Source organism: Elaeis guineensis, chromosome 11 (genome assembly GCF_000442705.2).
Source record: "Elaeis guineensis isolate ETL-2024a chromosome 11, EG11, whole genome shotgun sequence".
Lineage (NCBI taxonomy): Eukaryota > Viridiplantae > Streptophyta > Magnoliopsida > Arecales > Arecaceae > Elaeis > Elaeis guineensis.
Window position 1 is genome coordinate 93,177,791 of NC_026003.2, and position 20,265 is coordinate 93,198,055.

At 36.1% G+C, this 20,265-nt stretch overlaps 1 protein-coding gene across 1 annotated transcript; it reads right to left on the reverse strand.

The window, feature by feature from the left end:
* Positions 1 to 2,916: 2,916 nt before the first annotated feature.
* LOC105061133 (uncharacterized) lies at positions 2,917 to 4,749 on the reverse strand. Its single transcript, XM_010945097.4, has 4 exons — positions 4,639 to 4,749; positions 4,298 to 4,506; positions 3,988 to 4,117; positions 2,917 to 3,632 (listed from the first exon to the last, which is right to left on the reverse strand). Exons 2-4 carry the CDS (start codon positions 4,431 to 4,433, stop codon positions 3,035 to 3,037), a joined length of 864 nt encoding a protein of 287 aa, XP_010943399.1. The 5' UTR covers positions 4,434 to 4,506; positions 4,639 to 4,749; the 3' UTR covers positions 2,917 to 3,034.
* Between the last annotated feature and the right edge of the window lie 15,516 nt (positions 4,750 to 20,265).

Consider the following 20,265-nt stretch of genomic DNA (forward strand, 5'->3'; position numbering starts at 1 on the left):
GTAGATGACATGCTTATTGCTGCTAAAAGCATGTCACAAGTTAATATACTGAAAAAGCAGTTGAGTGATGAGTTTGAGATGAAGGATTTGGGTGCTGCAAAGAAGATTTTGGGAATGGAGATTATCCGGGATAGAAGTGTTGGAAAGCTTTTCTTGTCTCAGCAGACTTATGTTGAGAAAGTACTTCAGCGTTTCAACATGAATAATTCTAAGCCTGTAACTGTTCCGTTTGCTGCCCATTTCAAGTTATCTGCAGATATGTCACCTAAAACAAATGAAGAGATGGAACACATGTCCAGTGTTCCTTATTCTAGTGCTGTGGGTAGTATCATGTATGCTATGGTTTGCACTCGACCTGATATTTCACATGCAGTCAGTGTTGTGAGTAGATACATGGCGTGTCCTGGGAGAGAGCACTGGCAAGCAGTGAAATGGATTTTAAGATATTTAAAGGGTACTACAGATGTTGGTCTGATATTCGATAGGGCCAAGATGAGTGATTCAGTTGTTGGCTATGTGGATTCAGACTTTGCAGGGGACTTAGACAAGAGGAGATCTCTGACAGGTTATTTGTTTACTCTTTCTGGTAGTGTTATCAGTTGGAAGGCAACATTGCAAACTACAGTTGCATTGTCTACCACAGAAGCTGAATATATGGCTCTAGCAGAAGCAGTAAAAGAAGCTATATGGTTACAGGGTTTGGTGAGTGATCTTGGATTGATGCAGAACAAGTCAACAGTGTTTTGTGACAGTCAGAGTGCCATTCATCTTACAAAGAATCAGATGTACCATGAGCGAACAAAACACATTGATGTTAGATATCACTTCATTCGGGACATTGTATCACAAGGTACTATAGTTGTGCAGAAAGTTTCTACACATGATAATCCGGCAGATATGATGACCAAGACAGTTCCAGTTAGCAAGTTTAGGCATTGCCTAGACTTGGTTGGTGTTTGTAGTGCTCAGTAGTGTCCTTGCGAGGGCATTTGGCAAGACAGAGTATTGAGATAATTTTGTTGATGATAGTGAAAATTTAAGCCAAGGGGAAGAATTGTTAATGTGGCTTGAATTTTGGATATCTTTTATGGGCTCGAATTATGACCCAATCTGAAAAGCCCGCGTTGCGACCTGAATGAAATATTTTGGGAGGTCTGTGGTGGTAGCGGAGGGCATGGGCCGATAGGCCCATGCCCGAAGCCCACCACTGACCTCATTGGGGGGTGCGGGGGGCAACGCCCCCCGCGGTATGGACCAGTATAAATATTGTATTTTCTGCCAATCTCGGCAGTTTTTTGTGAGAGGTTTGGGAAATCAAAGTGCGGCTAGGGTTTGGAGAGTTCTTGAGTGATTGTATCTCTCTTTTCATCATAGTGGAATTTTTCTCTCGTGTCTTGCCCGTGGACGTAGGCTTTTCAGCCGAACCACGTAAATCCTGTGTTTGTTTTTCTTTCTCTTCTCTATTTTGTGTGATTGTACGAATCTGTGTGTGCCCTATATTTGTGCTTGCTATAACAAGTTCCTTATCATCTCATCATTTTAGATTTTTTACTAACATTTTTGAATTTTTTGTCACCAAAAAAATATTTTAAATAATTTTTTTAATGATCATTTTGTCATAATTAATTGGTTTTCTGTAACCAACAAAATTTCAAGTCGGAAAAATGGTTTTAGTAATGATATTAAATGCTTATAAAAACTCTTTTTTTTTCATTAAAAAATTTTATGATGAAATTTTAAAAAAAAATCGACTATTTTTTTTATTGCTAAAAACTTGAATTTTTATAATAATTAGAGCTAGCTATGATGTATTCGTTTTAGGATGATAGCATGCCACCACTATCAGGAGATAACGCCTATTTTCTATAAGACTGGGAACTCAACAAAGTAAAGTATACATACCAAGTTTCTAGACAATAATCATGCCTGGTGGACACTTGGAGTTACATAAACTTATTATCGGGGAATGCATAAATCTCTTTTCTTTGGCCGTTCAAACGCCTGTGTCCAGATAGACGCGGGGAGGGAGGGCATTCTTTGAATGAGCGTATTTTAGTATGTCGGATATCCACCAGTCCATTAATTTCACACCCTATCGCCATTGACAACTAAATCACAAACTTGCAATTATCAACTATATTTTACTACATCAACTGTGGAATTATGCAATAATTGCTTTAAAAATTATACCGAATGATGGAAGGAAAAAATTGAAACGCTTTATACAAAATACAATCCGGAAGATCGATCATTAGTTCGATAGATACAACCTAAACCGCTACGAAACTGTATACTTGTTTCTCTCTTAATTCGCACTCGGATTTGATGCCCCTGAGAAGAAAGAGACTGACATATATCCCTCCTTGTCTCTTTGGCTTTTTCTTGATGGAACGCCTTGTCTCTTTCGTAGTGTTGGGATTGTAAACATTTACTGATTAACTTAATATATTACAAACCCCACTGAGAATCTAATCTTACTTCTGCAGTCAGTGCTACTATATGTGACATGAGCGCAGTCCAGTCTCCCAGCCATGTGACATCTAAAACTCATCATAAGCACCCTTTGTCTTTGTTTCAAACAAACATGTTACAATGGCACTGATTGATCTCTTAAACCCAAAAGTTTTGTAGAATGCAATGAAATGCAAATTAACTATCTCATTAACACACCAATGCTTGACTGGGTTCAAAAAAATTTCAAAGGAAATTTAAGAAATAGAGAAAGATGAATGCATGTGATGGCGTTGGAAGAAGTTTTCTCCAAGAATGCGACTGCTACCGCTCCAATGTACTTTTTTTTTTTTTTTTTTATGAATTGTGGGACAGAGGAAGGGTTGTACCATACACCAAGCATCAAATCACAGGCCAATTGCAAACACCCTCGTTTTAACCTATGTACCGTCAAAGTCCTCATCAGATACCACACAACCATACCTCTAAAAAGATCTTATGATTTTATCTTTACATTCTGAAGCGGTACATGACCCTTCCTTGGGCTCTGAAACTCCCCCCTACCTCCACCGCCGTTGAGTCATCAATAGAAATAGTGATCGTTGTTGCCGCGGAGAAGCTGCTTGATCTCCTCATAATTATACTCTAATGGAGCTTCTTCCCACAGCCGTGACGGCCCATAGTCCTCGATCCCACCACCACAGAGAGAACTCTCAAAGCCCATCTGTTCCCCTCCACCACCTCTACAAATATAGTTATGGTCCATCTTTCCATAGCTGATCTGTGTGGAGCTCCCATCAGATGAGCTGCAGCTATGCTCGCTTCCAAACATGATCGTGTTATTACCACTTTCCTTCATCTGGTACTGATAAGATGGGCCTTGCAAGAGAGTGGAAGAAGTGGTGGTAGGAACAATGGTGAAGGCATCCTGCGAGATTTTGGGGAAGCTTTCGAGGACTGGGAGGGGGGGAAGTGGAGAGGTGTAGCGGCTGCCTTGTGAGGACGAGGATGGTGATGGGAAGAGTAGCTGCTGCTGCTGCTGCTTCCGTTGTTGTTGCTGTTGATGTGATTTCCTTTGGGAAGGAGCAATCCCCAAGAGCTTCTTCTTAAGCTTGGTGTTCCAATAGTTCTTGATATCATTATCTGTCCTGCCTGGAAGCTGGGCAGCTATGATGGACCACCTGACAACCGAAATGATTGTTTTCAATGTAACAATTCTTTTTGGAGAGCAAAATCAAAGATCTCATCTCCAATTTGGCAGGCTTTCAGTGAGTATTATACTATTATTGATGAGAAAACTAAAATTGGCATGCATGAAGTGATGCATCTAGATATGAAAGATTCTCCAGTTCATGCAAAACTTCTGCTAGAAATATAGGATAAATGGATTTCAGATCTCTTTTCTTCTATTTAACTCAGTCCACAGTATGGACTTCTATTGAAGGCCATAAATATCAAGAAATAGAAGGCCAGGATCAAACAAAACCAAGCATACTCGTCAGAAAAGGAAAGGAAAATAAAGAGGTTGTCTCTTGCCTGCTTCCAATACTAGCGAAGAGGCCGCATATTATCCTGTCCTCATCATCCGAGAACTCCCCGTGCTTTATGTTGGGCCTCAGGTAGTTGAGCCATCTCAGCCTGCAACTTTTACCGCATCTCTTTAGCCCTGTCAACAACCCAAGCAGCCAAATTACCACCATCCACATAATAATGACAACAACCACCCATGATATCTCTTTATTTTTTTTCTTTGATGTAACAAAAGAGGCTGCTAGCTCATAAACTAGCAGAGACGAGAAAAGGGAAAGAAAGGGAAAAGAGACGAGGACTTCGATCACTGGCTTACCAGCTTTGTGAGGAAGAGAGATCCAATTGCCACCAGTCCCATACTTCTCTATGAACTCCTTGAGCTTGGAGTCCTCCTCCGGAGACCAAGGCCCTTTCTTCACGTTGGCCTTGTCACAGCACGGAGCCCTACCCATCTCTCTTCCCTACTCTCTTTTTGTCCTTTGGATTGTGCGGTTTTGGTTTGGTGGTGGAAGAAGACACAGGCCTCTAGGAAATATATTTCACCAGAAAAGAAAGGTGAGAGACGCAGAGACAGGAAGACACAAATACAAATGACAATATAGATGGGGAGATGTAAGAAGTCAAAGGATAGCCTGTCTGGTTTCCCTCAGTTCCTACCCAGCTCCCTTGCTGGCCCCCGTGGGGTCGAGGGCCTCTCAGTCTCAGCGCCACCAAGACTTGCCATCATTCATAAATAAAGCCATCCCACTGGACCCTTTGGAGGGCCCACGTCTTTCTCCCCCTCCCTCCCTCCCTCTTTCTTTCTTTCTTTCTTTCTTTTCTTCCTCCCTTTCTCCTCTTCCGGGATCAAATAAAAGTCTTTACGGGAAGTGTAAGGAGAAAGTGAAAGGGACTGATGGGCGTGAGGCCTCTGTAAGGGTGACGTCCTCCAAATTAACCTTGGGCTGTATGTGAGGAGGTGGAGGTGGAGGTGGAGATGGAGGACGAGGAGGAGAAGTAGGCTCTATGATTGAGACCAACCTCATATGTAGCCACCTGCATGTGCGCATGTGAATTGTGTACCATTGATCCACTTATGCATTTATGTATACGTACATAAAATTGGGTCCACTTGGATAAAAGACAGAAACGTATGTTTGTGTACCAGATTTGTTTGACATTTAACTTTATATATATGTATATTCCAAAAAGGTGGTAAATCTTCATGTATGTATGACAAGATATGAATTCAAAGGTTAGGCTGAGTTGGGTATTTGCTTGATTCAAATTACTTATTACTATATACGTCTGGAAGTCAAGATCCAACATGATGCAATATAATCCATGTTTCAGAGATGTACGAGGTCATTTGTTTTTGTTATCTAAGCTAATTTTGGTTTGCTTTAATCTAAACTTAAACTTTTATGTTCTGGTTCTGGACAAACATGTGGTAACTTTCAGACCACAAATAGCAATTCTATTATAGAGAACCCTCCAAAAACAGTAGAAATTATGTTTTTTTCATTGTTGTTGATATAGTGTCTAAGACATGCACTTTTTTAAATTTTATAATTGATACACCTCGGATCCGATCCATCAATTGTGGCACTACCGGTCAATATATAGAAGCCTGACACGAATTAGCTATATAGTCTTTCACCTCGGTCAATCAGTTCTCACTACATGGCTCTTCCAAAGATGCATAGAGAACTCCGAATCTTCCTCTTGTTGGATGGTAGCTTACCATAATAGTGGAACAGCCTATCTAACCATATGACATGGTAGCTTACCATAATAGTGGAATAGCCTATCTAACCATATGACACGTATCTCACCTTATCGCATCGTATTTTCAAAATGTATGAGAGATTATCTTCAACAAACTCACTCGTACGTCTCAAGATACCAATCACGATGGCTTCCAATCCTCATCTATGTAAATCTTTCTCTGAGGACCCTCCAAGCAAGGCCGTCTGCATCAAAGTAAGCTCAGACCAAGCCATTCTAAGCCCTTAGTTTATAGAAGTTCTATAGAGTCTAAGCTACTGAGTCTAACTCGTGAACTTAAAGGAGATCCCAAACAAGTCTCTTATATTGCTAGATTAAGCACAATCTTAGTGGGACCAATCACTCCTGAACTCTCAGAGTTCTCTCTCTCTCCCTAGCTACTACTCCAACTCCCCATGTAGACTTTTACCACTTTCTCCCTTTGTCTATTTTTCATTTAGAACCTCTGTCATCACCCTGAGAAGATCCGGCTAAGCCATCGAAGAGTCCCTCATCGAAAAGATCTGATAAGTGAATTTCTTTTGCTTGTGCTATTTTAGAGCCAATCTGATTGTTAAAGCAAAAATCCAACCATCGTCAACTTCTTCAAGATCTCCGACCAGCTACTTAAGTCCCTAGATCACCACCCTTGACCCTCCAACTGACCATCCAGCTTGATACGATCACGATGTTGTCATTAGGACACCATGATTATCAATCTAATTCTGACTTCAATAAAAATTAAAAACACGTAGAAAGTAGCGAGTCGGATCGAATCCACAAAGAATGCAGAATTTTGATTTGAAATATTTGATTTTGTAAAAAAAATAAAATTTTGAAGAAAGTAATTTAAGTCGGAAAACAGGAATTAAAAGTACAAAAAATAAATCGGGTACTAAGATCTACTATTTAGATCCTAGCATCTACTTACAATAAAAATAAAAGATAAAAATTTAAAGAGTATAAAATAAATTGATACTAAGATCTACTAATTAGATCCTAGCATCTACGTGCAAAAATTAAAAGACAGAAATTTAAAGTGTAAGAAAATAAATTTTGCATTAATTGAAATTGAAATTCAAGTACAGAGAATTTAAAAAGAATAATAAAATAAAATAAAAATAAAATTGTAATAAAGATCTGAAGTTCATTAGCTCAACTTTATTGGAAAGATGGTTGATGACCTCTCCTTCTTCCGTCATACTCCGTAGAGCGAACTGTCTTTTCTCCTTCTTCTTCTTGGGTCCCTAAAGCTCTAATATTTTTTTTATTTTTTTTAACTTTTCACTCAACTTTTCTACTTCTTAAATTTATTTTCAGACCCCCTATTTATAGATAATTTTTTCATATTTTTTTGATAAGAAAAGAAGTCCTAAAACCCTTAGAAATCTTATAAAACCCATAAAATTAATTTCTGACCGTCGGATTAGCTTCGGACCGCTCAAATCTGATAAAAAATTATTATTTTAATCCTTATCAAAGTCAAATTCAACCACAGCTATTCGATCTGGGTTCAAATTTATTCTGGACCGTCGGATCACATAAAATCTTTCTCTTATCAACCGACAACGAATAGCAACCGTTGGATTTGAGTTGGGATGATTGTGGATCATTGGATCACGCAAAATCATCTCAGCCCATCGTGAGCCACACTTGTAGACCATGAAAGGTTTTCTGTTGACTGCACCCTGATTCTGTGGACGGAGTGGCCGATCCACCATGCACCGAAGGCTATTTTTAAGATTTTTTAAGATATTTTGGCTCGATTTTTGCTTCAATTTTTGTCTGAAAAATTTAGAAAAAGTATGCATTAAATTTTTCAAAAATTTTCATTATTTTGATACTTAAATTACTCAATTAAATTAATATCTATTTTTCATAAATATACTCTAATTTTAGATTTTTTTAAAATTATTTATTTTTGTAAAAAAATTCAATTTATTTATGAAATTAGCTTTTTAAGAAGATGTTAGCACCATAAATTATCAAAAATACTTTTAATAAATATAAAAATACATCACTTATCACAGCTCGTCGACGTAAATCAGACCGATCTTAGTGGCAAAAATAATCTTCGGATCCAATCTGACAACCTTTGTGTTGGATCATATGCTTAGTTTCTAGTTTTGCTCCCCATTCTGATGATTGAAATAGAAACATAAATTTTCCATGTGTGGCCTTTCGATAAACCTAATTATTACTAAATTTTGGTTTGATGCTCATGTGTTTTGTATAAGAGGAAAGGCTGTGATAAAAGATACAATCATAAAGGTTGTGTTCTTATAATTCAGAGAGAAGGCACCAAGGAAAGGATTATTAGGTTCTCCCCCATTGAGGTTGGATATTTTGATTTCTATAATCTTTGTTTGATTGACAAGAGATATGATCGTTTATTTTAGCTAGAAAAAAAGATTCAGATCATGGACTTAATCCCATTAGAGAAAAAAAAAAAAGCTTTCTTTTAATCAAACGGCCATTTCCTAATTAAAATTTTGTCTCATGGATATGAGCGTATGTTTTATTTTTGTTCATTCTAAAAATTTTATGTAAAGAAAGAGACTTGAAGGTAATGCTATAATAACTCGGGACCTCATCCAAAAAGACTAGTCAGTAAGTATTATTTGAGCTTCTTGACTCTGTATAACTATCCAAAATCTATCCAACGTATAACCGATATAGAACTAAACATATATCCACATGAATGCTCTCATGTATATTTATAAATAGAGCAGTGTATGAACAAGAGAAGGTGCAAGCTATAAGTGATTTACATTATCACATAAGTGTTAATACCATCATTATCAAATTAATAGCATAACTTAAAGCAAAATGAACTATGTATTTCACTATAAGTGCATTTATGTTGGAATGTTGATGTTGATTATGTTTTACTCAAAATTCTCATTAGTTGAAGGCATATTTTACTTTCTATGCCCAAGTATTTTGTTTTCCTTTCAGATCAATAAGTGTATTCCAAAGCTAGGATTCTAAGTGGACATGGATTCTCTTGAATTTTTTTTTTTTTGCTTAGATAGAAGATATAGCATTGTTTCTATTTCATGCAGATTCTTGGCTAGATTTTAGTATATTTTCCCATGAGTCAATATATTATTGATAATATGCAATATTTGAAGGACACTGCAATTGCAGTGTTATTATTGATCAATTTAAACAAATATTTATTCTAAATCCTATTCTTTCAACTATAAATGAAGTGATCGATTTGTGTTTGAACTGAAGGTTGCTTGAAGGGTAATCAAATGGCATGTTGCATAAACCTTTTTTTTTACATTTATATTACTAGAATTCACTACATGAAAACTTGTAAAAGTTGGCATTAAAGTATCTGCCAATGCTTATAGCTGTTGAAAACTAAGCTCTCGATACTATAGAAGGTGTCAAAGAAATATTGTCTATGCAAGCGTTAAAACAAACTTTCCAGTTGAATTATAAAGCAACTTAGTTTGTACTTAATGACTCTTTAAAGCATCATAGCCTTTACATGCCAAAACAAGTTTGCCAGTTGTAAGCTCGAGCATCGGCATGGAAAAGTCGCAAAAGGGTCATTTTTCTACGGTGATTAAGGAAGGAATTTTCTGTAGGAAATAAAACAATGATTTTATACCAACAAAATAATATTTTATTCTAAAAATATTTTGCATATATAATTAAAAACATTAATTCCCTTTTAAAAATATGGATCCATAGTGGTAAAAGATGTTGCTGTTATTTTTTGTTATGATAAAATTTTAATGACAGTATCTATAGAGGCTTTTTTTTTTTTTTTTGTGGTTTGTTGTTACTCTATCTCTATAAATTTTTAGAGTAGTTTTATGAGTTTTAGTGACATTTTTGCTGCCAAAAACCTATATTATCAAGTGCTTATTGTATATTCTCAAATAAAGTGACAAAGTAAAATACAAAATGCCGAACTAGTTATGTTAGAATAAATATTGTTAAATAAAACTCAAAGATAAATTTGGCAAAGATAAAAAGTGAGACTTTGGTTATTTCTTGATTTTAGATTTTATGTTTAAAGGGAGGATAGGAAGGATGTTTCATTTCAATTGCAATTAAAGTAACAAGGCCTTAATAGAGGCATAATTTTCCTGTCCAAGCTAACTCTTTGTAGGTAAATTTTTATTAATTTTTAAAAAATACGAGCCTTTAATTGAACAAAAAAATTTTAATATGTTTAATGATTTAAGCAATATGAAAACTAATGCGAGCATCTGTTTAGCCCCACAATAATTTACATTAGAGAGATCTTGAGCATATAAGCAAGGTCCAACAATCTCAATTAATAACTTCTGATTAGCCTTTTGGGTGAAGTCGTGGATCATTGCAAGTAAGAATTAATCATTCAAGATATTTAAAATTCTAAAAGAATGTTTATGAATTTAATGCGAGAATGAATCCTACAAACAAGGCAATCATAAATTTCATGTCTTGTATACTTATAAAAATTCTTTTGGTCAATTAAGGATGAGATATTTTATACTTGTACATGTAGTAGGATAAAATTATTTTTTTTCTTTTTCAGGAATTAGTGTCATTGTTTTATCATAAAATAGTTTCACCTGGATATACATAAGAAACTTAAACTTTTGTTTTCTTGCCCAAAGAGCTGCATACTAACTATTTTTTTTTTTTTCCTTAGTAATCATAAACATGTTTTATTTTGTATTGGTACATGCCTATGGCTCCCTTGGAAATAGATATTAGATCACTAGCAATGGAAGCTGTGAACTTTGGGATTGGGTAATTTAGTCAGCAACTTTTATAAATCGTGGGAAATCAAGAAATCAAAATAGCTAGCAAACTAAGCCCGATTAGTATGATTTCTTGATTTCACATGATTTGTAAAAGTTGATGACTAAATTGGCAAACCTCAAAGTTCACAAACTCGATTGCTGGTAAATTAATAGGTGATGGTACAAAAATGCATTTTGCCAAAGATATTATTAGACAATCCAAGAGAACTGAGTGCAGAACGCTGAGGTGATGAGAGAAAATACTAACTCAAGCACAAGCAAGCATAAGACTTCTTAAGATTAATCTAGATTATGGCACAAGGATGTAGTACATTATTTTTATAATATTAATAAAAATAATTAGAAAAGGCAACTCGATAACCTAAATAATTGAGTTTCGCATTAACTATTTAATCTCAACCATTGGTTTTGATTATACTGAGAGTACAAACTTCATACATGATATGTGATACTAGAAGACTTGTAAAAGCTGCTGTCTTTAGTATTATATAAGCTGGGCTATTCTGTCTAATATGACAGAAGATTTTAGGGCTTCCAAATGATAACCTAGCTAGCGCAATTTTCTTGTAAATAAAGAACTGTCACCTTCATGGATTGCTTGATGGCAGCAATTTACACTTGCATCCACAAATAATAACAAGTCTGCTTATCTGAAGATTTTCTGATGAACTTTGTCATTACAACTAAAAGTTGCAGTGGTGGCTCTTCCTATAGGCGTTCAACTTTTTGAACCCTAGTGAAGGCTACGCTTCGAATTCTGCAATTAAAATAGCATGAGCCCTTCTCCTCATGACGACCAAGTTTTGGCTCATACGCAACTGAATGCATCATATATAGTCATACACATTAATCTAGATTTTAATTCCTTAAACCATCATTAATTCTTTAACAAGTGCAATCAGGCCGCATGATTTTAGCAACCAACCCATAATTTGTCAAATCCCAAAGTTATGCCGCAATTGGGAGGTAGGAAGACCAGTGAAGGTCCAATTGGGTTGCTACAAGCAAGAATTTTCAGCCACCAAACTATCTTATTTCAAACCATGTAATGTCTTACGAATCTTAGTGCAAGGCCATCCCATTTTCTCCAATTAGCAGTAAACCAGCCGGATTCCATTCTAATAACCAGTCTCCTTAAGACAAGAAACCAAGAAAGAACCATGTGGTGATTTGACTGGGTGGAAGCATCAAATTTGTGTCTGTTTAAATGCACCAATAACATGTTAATCAATACAATCCATCCAGCATCTGATTTCAGTCAGTAGGCTACGAGTAGTTACCTGTTGCTTTCTTTAGATGTGGAAAATGACCAATGCTGGGTCTTGCACATGAAAGAGAAGGCCAATACTGAATTAAATCACCACCCAGAGAAGAAAAGTAGCACACTCTGTTCCCATCTCTGTCCTACTTTGACACTTAAGACCATGTGATGCACAACTCATGATTATACCCAAGGCACAAGCATTTGTACCATTGCATTATGGTAACGATTGCTTTGGACGCCAAACAGGACAATCTTTTTAGCTTTCAGTGTCTGCTTCAAAGAGGTTGGTGCCCTGTTTCCCATCATTGAAAGCAATGACATGAATTGACAGGAGAGGAGAGACTACGTAATATCATGGCGCAGTGGGTCCAAAGTTCTAACTGCAATGTTTAAGGCTGGTTTAGAGTAAGAAAATCACTCACTAATTTAATCCATTAAGACTATTGGTTATATCGAAATGATGGTAATCCTGAGCAAAGTCGCTTAACCCATACTTTCAACGCAGGCTCCATGGTTAGGAGTGTCTTCCTGATATTATTGTTACAATAACTTGAATCAAGTACATTGCATGGTGGAAATCACAGTATACATCATAGCAACTCCCAAAAAAAAAAAAAAATCTAAGGCTTAAGGAGGTGGAACACAGAAAATATGTGGCAGGCTTCAAATGAATAAACTTAATCTAATTGTCAGAGACCAAGGCTTGGTCGTTGGACTATTCACCTTCATAATGTTTGTTGTGGATAACTGAAACACGATTCCTTCCCTTCCTTTTTCAAAGCAATTTAGTCTACATAAACGGCCGCTGCTGAAGTTAATGCAATTTGTTTACATACATCTGAAATTGATAAACAAAGAGATTTCTAGGTGGAATTTAGAAAGTAATCTTCTCAATTTAACACCAAAATTTTCAAGAGATTTATGGATACACACTATGTTGATATTTAACCTGCTATGCACAAATTGGGACTTGCTCCGGTGGACGCACCCCTTTGACTAATAAATGGAGATTCTGGGAAATAATAATATAGTTGCTTTCCTTTCTCTCTTGCTCTTACATAAAAAAAATATTCGGAGATTAAATTGAATGATATACTCCAAAAAAAGTTCACAACTTTTTTTTTTTTTCTTTTTTTTTTGATAGACTAGATAAATCACGCTAATCTAATATGAATATATCCAATAATATTAAACTATCATGAAAAAGCATAGTCACACAATCTATCCACAACAAATCATCAAAATACTCCACCACAAAACAGGCAACTTAGTTCGATGATCAAAAAATAATAATAGAAATAGAAAGAGGAAGGTATACCTAACGATCAATCCGTCAAAGGCACATCAAATAATTGAAAAACCATACATTGTCACGCTTGTTCTAGAATATCTAAGTCCTCGTATAGTAATTGCGGACGGAGACCCTTGTCTAATCAGAGGAACTCAACAGAAAACAGAAGTTGGCAAGCGTTTTCAGTCTACACTTTTCTTTCATGATCAGTAACGTCGAAATAAATTGTCATGATGAGTGTTTGAAATATTATATTGGATTCCTTTTACTTTTCTTCCATGTGCTGATTAAAGTTAGGCAGCATTACATTGGATTCTTATAAATAAAGATATTGTGTGCGTTCTTAAATGCCTTTCTTTATCCTCTAAGAAATTTTCTACACCTTAGCATGAACCTTGACACAGGAGACGTGCATGAGAAGCAGGCCTTAGAAAAGATGAACATGTTTGAAAGAAAGAATTGCTGAAGTTAATTAATCGAGGTCTTACTCTCTGATACTATAAAAAAAAGATACCAACTAAAGAGAGGTATTCATCTTAGAAGACCAAAGTACATAAAGTAGTATCATATTCCTTTCCACATGGTGCCTAACAGGGCAAGCGCTGAACTCCTCTTCTCTGGCTTCCAATGATTGCCTTTATTCAATCCTTCTGAAGAAAAGGGTGTTTGAATGCCGGAACTGAAGACTAAACTACCAAAGCCTATGGCCGTGCTAGTCAATAGTATGCATCTTTGTCTCTCCGTCTACAATTTTACCATCTCTCCTTAGGATACTAATAGGATACGTCATCTTATAACAATGTAGTGTCATCATACCACAGTAATATGATGAAAAATACCTATCAATACTATGTACATCATCTCGGCCTGATGATAATTTTGCCAAATTGACAATATAATATACGCAAGAAAAGCATGAGTTAACACACTACAGCAGCTTCCACATTGGTTTTATGCTAGATTATAACTGTTGGTACAACCAATCAACCTCTGGCTACGTGACAAAATCATCTATATTCGGATCAGATCGGTTGTTGGCCGATCTGATTTAATTCTCAAACCGATTTGGTGCTAATCTGAATTATTTGATCTTAAGAATGAATACCTCAGCTTTTATTAGATCTGCCACAACAGATATCGATATAGATCCGATATGACAAGAATTAGATATGCTGAATCAGTTACTATCTAGCTATGTTGTAGTTGTCTTCCAGCTATATTACAGCTAATAGTCAGATGAGCAAACAGCCCACGATCTCCATATAACTAGCTATTCTGTTGTAACAAACTAACGGCTTAACAAATCTCTAATGGCCTAACAAACTCTCTCAATGATCGAATGGTCTAAGTAAATCTTCTCTATATAAAGAAAGACGGGGTACACTCCAGAAGGCAAGTCATAATTCACAGAGCTCAGACTCTGCTGAACTCTTTCTGCCACTGAAAGGAATCAAAAACTCTCATTCTCTCCACTAAAACTTCTCTTCTCATCTTTCATTTTCTCTATTTCACTATCTATTCTCAAGACTCCGACTGACTTAAGCATTGGAGGATCCTAAACTGGAGGGTACCCCATCGATCCTAGAATTTCTTTTGTAGATTCACTCGTGGTCTACATCGATCTGATTTTCAGCGGCACTCTAGCTTGGTCTATCACTGATCTCACCTTCTTTCTTTCGGAGCCTTACAGCAACAGAATTGATGCTAGAGGAAGGTATTTGCCTAAAAGATTTGGTGAAAATGGTGAATAGAAAAATGCAAAATCATTCTCTACCTACACCATCTTCTCCAAAAGATGCACAAGAGAACACTCAATCTCTAGTTATAGTGGAACCACAACAATTTAGTCTTCTAGTTCAGCAGATCCAGACTCTTACTACTGTGATATAATTGCTCCAATGTACCATAGAATAGCAGCAAGAAGCAGCCCTTCAAGAGGCTCAGTCTCATCACATCCAGCAACTGATTCATCAAGATCCTCATCGTGATTATTATTCTCCACATACTGATTAGTCTTTTGAAAGAGAATCCACTCCTCATACCAAGAACCTATACTAAGAACAAGGTCTTGAATGAAAGATTCAAGATCTTAAATAGAAGTTGATGAAAGTACAGCTTGAAAGCCATCCCCGAAGCGAAAGATATTTCAATCTATGATCTCTTTTTTCTCAAGAAATTCTGAGTGAGCCGATTTCTTTCTGGCTCAAGATGTCAATGGTGGAATCGTTTGATAGTTCCATTGATCCTCTAGATCATCTCGAAGGCTTTAAGGCTATTATGAGGTTATATGGAGCATCTGATGCCCTACTTTGTATCGCCTTCTCAATTATCCTCAAAAAATCTATGAGAATATGATTTTTTGAGCTCCAACTAGGATCCATTTCCTCTTTCGAACAATTGGCAAGGTTGTTCATTACTTATTTTGATAATAATCAAGTCCATTTAAAGAACACTAATAGCTTTTTACTATTCAATAATAGGAAGATAAATTTCTCTAAGAATATACAGCACGCTTTAATACCGCCACACTAAAAGTAAAAAATTTCAATGAGTCCGTTGCAATGGGTATCTTGAAGTAAAAATTCTAAAGCAATCACCTGATCTTTTTTCTTAACAAAAATTACTCAAACAACTATAAGCAAATGCTGGTTTGGATGCAAAAGTATATTTAAGCTAAAGAAGAAGAAAGCATACTCTACCAGATAAACAAGAAAAAGAACAGGAGAAAATGACCCTGAGAAGAAGATTGTGGAGATTGATCAAAGAACAATTCTGACCCATCTCAGAAAAATCCGAGATCAAGAAGCCCACCTTGGTGTTCTGAAACCTATACTGTTGGGAATAGTGTCCCAAAGCCAATCGTCAGCCTATTGACGGTTGTGCTCATTTTTATATTTGTACATGAATTATGAATTAATAAAAATTATTTTGATATTTTTCATCACAAAATTTTCATCTTCTAATGAACTCCTATGTTGTGGTGAAGTCCTTAGGACTATTTAGACTCGACAAAGGAGGATTTATCGTTTAGTCCTTAAATCTGTTTGTGATCAAATGATACGTTGTTACCAAGGACGACAACGTTTATCAAGCATAGGTCATTGTGTGCCATATAGGTTGTTGTCCTTTTAAACAATGAGTGTGGAGACACTGGTATGGCATACAGGTGAATATAAGGGTACATCTGCACTGAACGTGACCGACTCCGGAGCTATTTCTGCTGTCAAGATTTGCTCCGATGGAATATGGGTATAAATATCCCTCCGATCTGAGACCGCCACGGTGACTTGCAAGCAACTCACTACACTTAGGCACTGGACTATCTGAATTTTTAATTCAGTGACGGAAGGCTGCTAGGTGTAGTCAAGTACTTGACTTGTCGGTGCGTATGTCAAGATGGGATTGACCACTCCAGTTTAGGAGCTGTGTACAGTCATGTTTCAATTTAGCAAAACTTTGGTCAGGATAGTCCTTGTGAGGAGTCATAGGATTGTTTGAGTTGAGCACGATTCGGATGATCTGATCAGGGTTGACAGTTTAACCCTGAGTCGTCCTAAACACAGGGTCAAAAGGATGAATTATACAGTAACCATATTCATGTAGGTTCTGAGTGTTGCAATTGTGACTCTTCAACCTATCCGGACGTTGGGTACCATTGCTAGATGGTCACTTCGATTAGCACAGGAATTGGTTCCTGTGCTACCGGCTTAGGTTCGAACCTGCGGGGTCACATACATTAGAGGTTCCTATCTGATCTGATGGCTGATGTAGAATCCTACATGTTTGAACTCAGTGATCGAGAATCAGGATTCCCTGATCACGAGTTCCACACATTATGGGTATCGGGGTCAAGAGTCCATTGGTTGGGATTTTTCGATCAGGGTTACATATCGATGAATTTTGATGCCTGATTGCCCATCGGATTTGGACTAGTATTTATGAGAGGTTTAATTAGTGATTTGATCACTAATTAACTCAATTTGATTGAATAATTATTTTTGGATCAAGTCCAATTGAATTGGATTCAGTTGGGTTTGACCCGATTAGGTTAAGAGTTGACCTAATCGTCGAGATGGTTTGGTCCCTGATTTGATCAAGGGTTAGGCTTAATCAATTCTTGATTTGATTAAATTTTATTGAGCCTAATTAAGCCTAATTTAGTTGGGTTTAAATTAATCTAATTGACCTAACTTATTTGGTTCAATTAGGTTGGTTTAAATAATTAAACCACCTTGACCCAATCTCCATGCGCCACCTCACTTCCATTGCATCCATTTGAATTCATGAGAAGGAACTTCTCATGAATTTTTTTCTCACGCCAAGCCCTCTCCACGCCCTATTTTAATGTGTCAAATGAATGGACAAGGATGATTGGTTGGCCATTCAAATTTAAAATAAAGTTTGAATTTGAATGGACAATCAATTATTACGCCTTATCCCTTTTTTGACGCCCCATTTATTACATGAGAAAAGGTTTCTCATGAAATCACTCCATGCATAATTTTAGCCACGCCTCATGCCTTTAGTGGATAAGAGATGAGTTGGTGTCCATTTGAATTCAAATTTGATTTGAATTCAAATGTGCAATTACTCATCTTTATCCTTTCTTTTGGATAAGACGTTTGACGTTGTTATAAAAGGAGGTGAAGAGTGGGGTGCAAGAAGAAGATTTTTGGAGAAAAATTTTGGGGCGTGAGAAGTCTTATGCGTGAGAAGGAAGTCCATATCCTTCCAAAAAAAAAAGAAAGAAAAGAAAGAAAAGTGGGTGCAAGGTTTCCGATGAGTTCCCTAGAGTTTTAGCCTGGGGTTCGGGAAGTGAGAAAGTGAGCTACGAGTGTCGTGAGCCCATAAAATCTCAAGAAGATCTTCAACATCCTCTCAAGCACATCTGTTGATGATCCGGAGCATCCGAAGAATCGACAGACATCGATCGAAGGAGTTCGATCAGCATCGGCCGTCAAAAGGGCTCTAACACGAGCTAGCACTCGTGAGGAGTCGATCAGACCGGGAGCTTCGTGTGGACGATCTACAGAGGTCAGACATACTGTGTGGCTGCATTATGATGATCAGACTCTTCCGACGGTGATCAGATTGCGGTGATCTACTATCCGCACAAAGGTATTGTGTTCTGAACACATTACAGTAAAGTGTTTACTGTTCGAATTTGAATTTCAAATTTAAATGCATGCATGCTATATATCATATTTAGATCCTAGTGTAGATAAATTTATATTAATTAATTAGATTAATTAATATTTTTTACTGTAAAATCATAATTTTAAAAAAGTTTTAAAATTATCATTTTACCCCTGCACTGAATTTTTCTCACAAATGATATCAGAGCGGGTTCTTAGATATGATATATATATTTGCATGCGTAGATTAAGTTGTAATCTAAAAGTTTAAATTTAAAATTTTAAAATTCAAAATTTAAAATTTGGTTGAAATTTCAAATTTGAAATTCAAAATTTAAAAATTTGAACTTCAAATTTTGAATTTTGAATTTTGAAATTTGAAATTCAAAATTTTAAAATTTAAAATTTGAAATTTGAAATTTGATTGAAATTTAAATTTAAAATTCAAAATTTAAAATTTAAAATTTGAAATTCAAAATTTTGAAATTTGAAATTTGAAATTTGTTTGAAATTTGAAATTCAAAATTTAAAATTTGAAATTTGAAATTTAAATTTAAATTTTGAAATTGGTATATTTAGATATACTTGATCCAAGTAGCAAGTAATCGAATTGGGTTGGTTGCCATGGCCGTCCGGTCATAGGAGAAAAGTAGGGTTTAAAGGTCCTCTCCTCCCATTCGATGGGGTCTCCTATGGTGGTAGGGGTGTCGCTGCAATTATATCCCATGCAGATGAAGCAGCGAAAGAAATTAATTTAAAGGTTCAATTGTGAAATTTATCATGAATGTGTTAGATTAATCTAAAGAATATTTATGATTTATTTTGATTGAGTTATTTTCTGTTATGTAATTAGCAATAGGATTGCTATTTATGAAATGTGCTGATCTATTTGTGAAATAAGTCAACATATTTGGTGAACAGAAAATAAAACCTTTCAAATTTGAAAATTATTTTCGAAATGCTAAACCCAGACCCATCAGTCCAAATACTTAATTAAAAGAATTAAGTGTTGTCTAGTAGGTCTAGAATTATGAATTAAGACCTAAGACAATTGCATAAATTTGTGGGTCAATGGTTAGATGGATTAGGTCCATAATTGGGTTGGACCTAAGGTTAGCTTAAAGAAATGGACTAAATTAGAGTAATTGGTCAAATCTAATCAAAAGTTGAATTAGATTAAGTCAAGGATACTCTAGACTCAACTCCAATAGTTGTAGTTAAATGGATCCATATCTTTAACTAGACCAAGATGGACTTAATTCATGGCTATGTGGTGGAACCTTATTTACTAAGTTGATCAAATTAAAACTAATGAACCGGTTGGTGTCTAAGGTAAGTTTGGCAGTTTGACCAGTGGTTTTTAAGCGGGAGCTACTCGCAGTGATTCGATCTCTGACGAGTTAATGACATATCCCCACCACTGATCTCACTTACCTGGCCAACCTGGTGAATTAGGTTTTGATTAGATCACTTGGTGATTAGGGCTCACCCATGTCATTAGGTAAATCAGTTTGACTGATTTAGGTGCTTCTAATGACAGCTTTAATTAAATCCTTTTTAATCTGACTTGGTGAAGTCAGTGGGAGGATTGAAATTGGCTAGATATTTTCTTCTCATCTATCCTTTAATAAAATCCTCAAAAATTATTAGATCCTAAAAATGATTAAGTTATATTGATAACTAAGTCATAGCCTCCCATTAAGTGAGTGATAATGAGTCCATTAGTTTAATAATCATTGGAGGCCCAAAGGCCTGGTGCTTATTGACTAATAGAATTATCATTCATAATATGATAATTTGGTTTGAGTCTTTCTGATGGTGGTCAGGTTGGCCGGCCAAAGTCGGGCCTGATCATTTATTGGTCCGATTCACCAAATCAAATCATGTTAATGGTTGGACCTAACCAGATCTTTTCAGTGGAGGCCAAAGCCTACTGATTAGTTCTGGGGCAAAATCAATTACTAGAAGTTGTTTAGAGAAACAACTGGTTATGAACCTACCCATAGATGCACATGGGTTGACCAACCAAAGTTGAGCTCGTGTGTAGTCTGTGTGGATTCTAGTACCCACTAA

Bases quoted from the DNA above. Each gene is read 5' to 3' on its own strand.
- LOC105061133 (XM_010945097.4), bottom strand. From the start codon at position 4,433: ATGGGTAGGGCTCCGTGCTGTGACAAGGCCAACGTGAAGAAAGGGCCT. The intron at 4,118-4,297 runs GTAAGCCAGTGA...GGTTGTTGACAG, and splicing joins CTCTCTTCCTCACAAAGCTG to GGCTAAAGAGATGCGGTAAA. The intron at 3,633-3,987 runs GCAAGAGACAAC...TTCGGTTGTCAG, and splicing joins TTCGCTAGTATTGGAAGCAG to GTGGTCCATCATAGCTGCCC.